Source organism: Alosa pseudoharengus, unplaced genomic scaffold (genome assembly GCF_046254945.1).
Source record: "Alosa pseudoharengus isolate Yale_2024_CS ecotype anadromous, Long Island Sound unplaced genomic scaffold, YU_APseudo_1.1 YU_APseudo_1.1_scf_15, whole genome shotgun sequence".
Lineage (NCBI taxonomy): Eukaryota > Metazoa > Chordata > Actinopteri > Clupeiformes > Clupeidae > Alosa > Alosa pseudoharengus.
The window spans coordinates 16,921,562-16,929,297 of NW_027468620.1; the positions used below are offsets into that span (position 1 = coordinate 16,921,562).

General features: G+C 42.0%; 2 protein-coding genes across 2 annotated transcripts; both read left to right on the top strand.

Annotated features, from left to right (window-relative positions):
• The first annotated feature begins 1,337 nt into the window (after positions 1-1,337).
• On the top strand, positions 1,338-2,968 carry LOC143124316 (dual specificity protein phosphatase 13A-like). Its single transcript, XM_076285752.1, has 3 exons — positions 1,338-1,546; positions 2,293-2,510; positions 2,708-2,968. Exons 1-3 carry the CDS (start codon positions 1,338-1,340, stop codon positions 2,953-2,955), a joined length of 675 nt encoding a protein of 224 aa, XP_076141867.1. The 3' UTR covers positions 2,956-2,968.
• Positions 2,969-2,974: 6 nt separating this feature from the next.
• On the top strand, positions 2,975-7,120 carry LOC143124319 (dual specificity protein phosphatase 13A-like). Its single transcript, XM_076285753.1, has 3 exons — positions 2,975-3,684; positions 4,134-4,351; positions 5,503-7,120. The coding sequence occupies exons 1-3, from the start codon at positions 3,557-3,559 to the stop codon at positions 5,712-5,714; spliced, it is 558 nt and encodes a 185-aa protein (XP_076141868.1). The 5' UTR covers positions 2,975-3,556; the 3' UTR covers positions 5,715-7,120.
• The last annotated feature ends 616 nt before the right edge of the window (positions 7,121-7,736 follow it).

Below are 7,736 nucleotides of genomic sequence, written 5' to 3' on the forward strand. Positions count from 1 at the left end.
AAAAACAAGGTTTTAAATAATGAACATAACCAAATGTCCATGGAAAAGAAGATGGAAGAGTGAAACACATCTCAGGGACAGTGTTTATCTACATCTGATCATATTTACAAAGAAGAGCTCTAGAATAGCTAGCAGTCTCGGACTGGGTTATTGCACACACAGATAATACAAGGGCAGGCCTATCATCCTCTTATCTAACTCTGGGGGAGTTGGTGAACAAGCTTATTTCCCCTAAAAGTTGGCATGTTCCTTTCAGGAGGTAAAATGACAGTAACAGAAACCAGTGGAAGAATGATGGACAGGTCTGAAGGCTGGGGAGAGTATAGAGGAGGATTTGTGTCTTCACACCACTCTAAAAATGGTGAAATGTCTAATAAAACTGTAGATAGAATTATCCTGTAATACTTAGATAGATAGATAGATAGATACTTTATTGATCCTGAGGGGGAAATTCAAGGTGTGATACTTATGTGATACTGTTACCTTTTTCAATAAAACACTTGATTTACATAGATGTGCAAGAGGCTCAATAACACTGTTGCATGAACTTGGTATCTGAAAATATGAAACAAATGTATTTCTATATATTTAAATGTCAATGTCAATTTTATTTATATAGCGCATTTACAGACGGCTTAGACACACCAAAGTGCTTCACAGTAAAGTGCAATAAATAAATACAGGAAGGCACACAAACAAAAAGGGCTACAGTTAAAACAAATTAAGAAATGCAGAAAAAAGGAACATTTAAAACTAAACACGGGCATAAAGGGAGAAAAGAGGTGGGTCTTTAAAAGGGACTTAAAAACATTCAGAGACTGAGCTGAACGGATGTGGAGGGGAAAGCAGTTCGGGCTGCCACTAAAAAGGCTCTGTCCCCCCTAGTTTGCAGCCTGGCCCTGGGTTCTTCCAGCCGCAGACAGGTAGGTGGGGGCCAGACCATGGAGAGATTTATACACAGTCAAGAGGAGTTTGAAATTGATGCGGTAGCGGATGGGGAGCCAGTGGAGTGAAGCCAGAACTGGGGTGATATGTGTTCCCAAGTGTTACTGTGGCTGTCAGTGTGTGAATTCTGTCATTATTGTAGGCTGTCTACAGTTAATAATATTATGGGATAAATATATTGTTTCTACTCTTTTAATTGAGTGTTAAATGAGAACAGTTGTAATTAACCCAAGGTATGTATTGAAGGTGTCTGACATTCTGCAGCGTGAAAGGGTCACCACATGTTGATCAGTAATATCACAGGGCCATCTAGTGGTTAAACTCAAAACTGCAAAAACACGTTAGTTTTCGGTACAGCAGCTGTTCACTTCATTCTCACATGTAAGGGCGCCATGTCTGCACTTGTGGCCACTGAACACACCAACAGATCTGGAGAAATGGACAGAGAGAAGGCTCTCTCCAGCAGTGATTCCCCTCCAGATAAGGCTGAGCGCCTGAGTGAAACTCCCAGTATGGAGACCCTCGAGGAAGTTCTGCATGGTGGACAACTTTCCTGTAATCATGTGGATGAAGTGTGGCCTAACCTGTTTTTAGGGGACATGTGAGTACAGTGTCAACATAAAAAAGCCATATATATATATATATATATATATATATATATATATATACTGGGTCTTGTGATTTCTAGTATTTATTTAAAGGTCCTGTAAAGTTTCACCAAATATGTCCAACCCTGGTACTGCATGAACTTTGAAATTGACATTGATCAGGGATTCCTAACCTTAATTCCTACTTCGCTTAACCTTTACAAACTGATAATAAACTGCATTGGCAGTCCGGAACAATGCATTTACCTTTGCTGTATAAATTTACACATTCTTCCGACTGCAAGTAATGTCATCCCCTCTTGTTGCTGATTGACCCACTATCCTGGTGCCTGAAGAAAATGTAAACTCACGAGAGGAGCCAGTGTCTTAGTAAGATAAAAAAATGAGCGGTTATTAAACCAGGCAGGTGGGGCAAGGCTAGGCAACTGGCCTACAACTGAATTTGTTAATGAAAAAAGGTATCACCATAAAAAAATGAACTGAAAAAACTGAAATCCCAAAAAGTTCCCACATAACACTTTGACACAAGTAAAAATTGGATTCCCTGTGTAAATAAGAAAGTTTACTGAAAAGCAGATGCTAAATCTTCTTCAAACAGCTGGGGACATTTAAGCCTCTAATAGAAATGCTGAATAGAATACCTCTGTAGAGGTCCTGGATCAGGGCATCATAGACAACGTGCTCTGTCCTCCCCAGGTACATGTCCCATGACCGGTACAGTTTGTTCTGTCCTCCCCAGGTACATGTCCCATGACCGGTACAGTTTGTGGGCCCTGGGGATCACACATGTGCTGAATGCAGCTCATGGGAAAATGTGCTGCAAGGGCACTGATGACTTCTATGGCACCACTGTCAGCTATTATGGAGTGCCTGCCAATGACCTGCCGACCTTCGACCTTTCACCTTTCTTCTACCCAGCTGCACAGTTCATTCACCAGGCCCTAAGCAAGCCCAGTGGTAATTTACCTCATATATCCATGTGTCCATGAGAGAGAAATCTTGAGTAGCATTAAGCTACAGTAGACTAATGTGAAATAATTATTTATTTATCAAATTTTACAGTGAAAAATGAAGCTGCACAAAACAGAATTAACTTAATCCTTCAAACAAAGGATTTAAAACGGTTTTAACAAAGCATCTTCTCTTCTGTCCAGCCAAGGTGTTTGTGCACTGCGCAGTGGGCGTGAGCCGGTCGGCTGCGCTAGTCGTGGCGTACCTCATGATCCACCATAACTACACACTGCTTAACGCCATCCTGCGGGTGAAGGAGAACCGCTGGATCTTCCCCAATCGCGGCTTCCTCAGACAGCTTCAGTCGTTGGATGGACGCCTGTGGAGAGAGAGGACTGATCAGTCACACGATGAATGTTTACGTACAAATGAGACAGGAATTTCACTGTGAGAAAGATAGAATTCAGCGATTGCCCATGTTGGAAAGAACTGTTTTTGGATAGACCTAGGCTACGTCCCCGACTCTTACAACGATATAATAGGCCTTAAACATCACGCAAATGAATGAATTGCTCCGACAAGGAAAGTGTGTGTTTTTATTAGCCTACGCAACTTCAACACGAAGAGATTAATTTTAGGCTTCATTTTTGAATATTGATATGCATTTTTTGAGCCTTTCCAACAGTAGTGCGTAGTTCCTGCAGCACTGTATGGTACAATATCTATTTGACCGTCTTCTTCCGATTATATGACCTCAGCCTGCCAATGTCCAGCGCGACGTGCTCTCATAGGCTCGCAGGCGCACCCTCCTCGCCTCATCTCTTGTCATCCGTGGAATGAACTGTTATGAAACATCGTGCACCGGAGCGGCAGAGGACCCCTATGCAATGCCTAGTGTCCGCCTATCGCCCTGCAGGATAGGGTGAGTGACAGAACTTCCCCAAAAAGCACCTGCTCTCGCGAATCACAGCGCAGGCGACCGGGCAGCCGAGCAGCGTGGACAAGTAAACAAGACCCAGAGTCCCACGGATGAGTTTGTGAAAAAACCTACAATGACATCCACGCGAGGGAAACAACATGGACTTTTCGATACGAGAGAGTTGGAGCGTATTTTGGATACGTGTACGTTGGACTTAACACCAGTCGACGAGGTCTGGCCGAACTTGTTCATCGGAAACGTGTGAGTGTTACGTAATAAGTCTCTGTATGTCTGTGCGTGCAGCTACAAGGCTACTAATCGCAAGCTTTCAGTAGATGAAGTTCCCATAAGCTCTCATAATACACTTGTCATGAGTTGTAGGCAACAGTTTTGGACATTTAAAGCCAACATTATTGACCAGAGGACTAATTAAAATTAGCTGTGTATTAGGTTAATCTGAATGATAGACCTGTAGCCTACTGATAAGTTTGTTCTCGCAGGTTTGGTCCTATTTTAGTCCAATGTGTATTGGTTTTCTTAAATCTAGGCTAGGTTACTTTATAGTAGTAATTGTTAAATAATTGAAGGCATGTTGACGCCACATTCTCCTGGTCTCATTTCCACTGACTAAAAACAGAATGGGTATTTGTGGTCATGCACACTCCGTCGGGGGATCAGATGGTTTGACTGTGGTGCATGTCTGTGTCCAGTGCCATTGCACAGAATCGGACTGCGCTGAAGAAGCTGGGCATCACGCATGTCCTGAACGCTGCACACACCAAGCAAGGCTGCATTGGGGACCAGGACTTCTACGGGGACGCGTTCGTTTATCATGGCATCCCAGCCGATGATTCCTCAAAGTTCGACTTGAGTGTTTACTTTCGTCCCGCGGCGGATTTCATCCACAAAGCTCTGAAGAAGAAAGATGGTAAGATAGCCTGTATACAGTAAGCCTAGGCCCTATTCTGCAGAAATAATTTGGATCACTGGATATTTCTGGAAATATGATAGATAGCCCTAACCGCTGAGAATTATGCCATTGTTAACTATTGTTATGTTGTTGGCCTATAACTAACATTTTACCCTGTGAACACACAACACTGATCGACTTGCAAGAAGAATAGCTACAGCCATAGTACCAACCCCAACCAGGAGGTCCAGGAAAGTTTTCAGACCCAAACGAGATTTTGTTTTAGACTGATCATCATCTGAACATTGATTCGATTCTCTTTTGCAGTATCTGCACGCTATAGGTTACTTAGATTGTACTTGTATTTGGCCACTATTCCCACATCATTTGGAGAAAGCCAGACACTGAGCATCACCTCATTTATACCACCCCTCTAGGCAAACAGGGTAGCTGCAGCATCATGCTGTGGTGATGTTGTTCTGTGACAGGGAGACTAGTCAGGATAGAGGAAAAGATGAATGCAAAACAATAGAGAGCAATCCTGAGTGAATCCTGATCCTTTTCCAGAGAGTTCAGGACCTCATGCTGGTGCCTTTCAACAAGACCCAAAGCACAGGAGTGGTTTCAGGAAAACTTTGCAAAAGTTTGGACTTAAACCTAAGAGAATGTTTCAATGGTTCAGACCATTTCCAAAGAGATACAGAATGTTCCGGGTACGGACACTGACTTAGAAGTCATCTCCACCTTCGCTGTGATAGCTGTGCATCCATGATTATCTGGACATACAGGTGGTCACTCAGTTGAACCTTGGTCAATATGGCTGTAAATACAGTAAGAGCATGCACATAGTGCATAACCCAAAAGTTCAGTCTGAAATCTCAACACCTCTGATAGGTTACAGAATTAATGTCCTACCCCCAGAGTCTGCTGATATGTTCTCCAAACTATAGTTTATCCAGTTGCTTCCAAGCTTCACCCATCCAAATCTAATTTAAGAACTTAAGCTTAAGCTTAAGGTCTGTTTCCTGTCTTCTTTTGTGACACCAGCATAAGTGTTTGTGTCATTCTTATGACAGTGGAAGCAGAAGCATAGCTCATCACAAGCTGTTGATGATTCTTACTGCAGAGCTATCACAGTGAACTCATGTATTCCCATGATTCCTTGACAGGTAAAGTGTTTGTGCACTGCATCATGGGAGTGAGCCGCTCATCTACGCTAGTGCTGGCTTACCTCATGTTGAAGCGGCGGCTGAAGTTGCGTTCTGGCGTGGAGACACTCATCCAGAGGCGGGCCATCTACCCAAACAGGAACTTCCTGTCACAGTTGCTGGAGCTGGATGCACAGCTGCAGAGGAAGCGCCGACTCTGCCCCATACTCTGAGTGATCACAAACGCACACACACACACACACACACACACACACATACACATACACACACACATACACACTCACTCTCTCTCTCTCTCTCTCTCTCTCTCTCTCTCTCTCTATCTTTTCTCTTTCTCTCTTACACTCCTAAAACACACACACACACACACACTGTACATAGAAATGCACCAGCACATACATAACCTGATGCAGATAGCATACCCATACAGTATTTACATATGGGTGCACTTGCATACACTCACAAATAAATATGAACACTAACCACACATGTTGACTACTTATTGATGCTTCAACCCACATGTGTGTGCACTGCACACACAGAAACACATAGAGGTTACACAGATGCAGCTGTGGAGAAAGCATCAACAGTGACCCATTCTCTGACTGGTAAACAACACACACACACACGCACGCACGCACATACACACACACACACACACACACACACACACACGTCTCCTTTTATGTACAATGCTGCTCTTTTACTACTGTAATTTAGATTTTGTTGTCATCAGACTTGTGTTGACAAGTTTCCTAGTGTGTGTGTGTGTGTATGTGTGTGTGTGTGTGTATGTGTACTATATGGGTGTGTTCTACATAACAGGCACAATTTGATGTGTTTCTTTCTTTTTACAAAATGTATGCACTTACCCAGACAAAAGCATGGCAGTTATGCCCAGTGTCTCACTGTAGACATTTATAACATCTTGACAAACCTTACAGTTCTGATAAATCATAGGTTTAACCATATTTGTTTATATAAGCAGAATCCACACAAACAAATGAAGTCTAGACAGACCATTTCAGATATACATGTAGAGTGTGTGCACCTCTTTATTGATTGATTATAAAGGGGTACTGGAGCAAGTTCATATGTTGAGTATAAATGAAGGAAATCCCCACATGAGCATCCTGTAGTCTAAACAATTCCTTATTCAGCAGCAGGATGGTTGGGTTGGTTAACCTGTTTTGTGCTAAAACGTGATAAATGAGCTATGTCAATGCCTAACAGTACATACAAACACTACAATGCAATTCATATAAAAAAAAACATTGGTTAGAAAAGGTTTGAAAGACACAAAACCACTGACCGTTTCACTGGTGTATTTGTAAAATATTTTTTATGTTTTTCTTATGAATGTATAGAGCTATGTGCCATGTACATCCCTTTCAGCAATGTTTGGTAAATTAAAGTTAGGTCAAGAAGCAATCAATTTCTAAAAGCCATACAGTAAGCTATATCATTTTAAAGCTATATACTTTTTTAGACATGCTATTTATTTAAGACCTCAACTTGTTAAAGTGCCACTGATTGACTTTACAGTTTTGGTTAGTGCTTGTTTTGTCAAAGATTAAATTGACTAAAAATTCTGTTTTGCTATGTAGTATATGACTAAACCAGCTCTGTGAAATGAGTTTGAAAATATTTTGTGATTTTAATATAAAGTGAATATGACTTAAAGAGATTTTGTGGACATTCTAATTATATGATTTATGAAAGAGGAGAAGAGAAATGTGGATAGAGAAAAGGAGAGGAAAGAGAAGAAAGTAGCAGGAGGAAATGGGATAAACACACACACTTGCATGCATGCATGTGTGTGTGTGTGTGTGTGTGTGTGTGTGTGTGTGTGTGTGTGTGTGTGTGTGTGTGTGTGTGTGTGTGTGTGTGTGTGTGTGAGTGCTCTCATGGCCTCATGCGTTCTCATCTGAGCAAATCAGGCAGAGCGGTTTTTGCCCCAAGGAGGATGGAGGGAGAGAAGGAGGGATGCATGAAATATAAAAATGGGAAGAGGAAGAAAGGGAGAATATACAGTGAATTACACAGCAGAAAACATGGAGACGGGACAAACAAATAGCAATAAGATGGCTGGCCAAAGTGGGCATAGTGTGAGCACTCATTGTGCAATGATGGATGGAAAGACAAAACAAATGTTACAGAAAGCACGACAAAGAGAAGACAGAGGAAGAGAGAGGAAAAGAGAGGAAGAGAAAGAGAAGGATGTGGTAGCGAAG

Coding starts and splice junctions, on each gene's coding strand:
- LOC143124316 (XM_076285752.1), top strand. CDS start 1,338: ATGTCTGCACTTGTGGCCACTGAACACACCAACAGATCTGGAGAAATG. Junction 1,547..2,292: donor AACCTGTTTTTAGGGGACAT/GTGAGTACAGTG, acceptor TGTCCTCCCCAG/GTACATGTCCCATGACCGGT. Junction 2,511..2,707: donor GGCCCTAAGCAAGCCCAGTG/GTAATTTACCTC, acceptor TCTTCTGTCCAG/CCAAGGTGTTTGTGCACTGC.
- LOC143124319 (XM_076285753.1), top strand. CDS start 3,557: ATGACATCCACGCGAGGGAAACAACATGGACTTTTCGATACGAGAGAG. Junction 3,685..4,133: donor AACTTGTTCATCGGAAACGT/GTGAGTGTTACG, acceptor GTCTGTGTCCAG/TGCCATTGCACAGAATCGGA. Junction 4,352..5,502: donor AGCTCTGAAGAAGAAAGATG/GTAAGATAGCCT, acceptor ATTCCTTGACAG/GTAAAGTGTTTGTGCACTGC.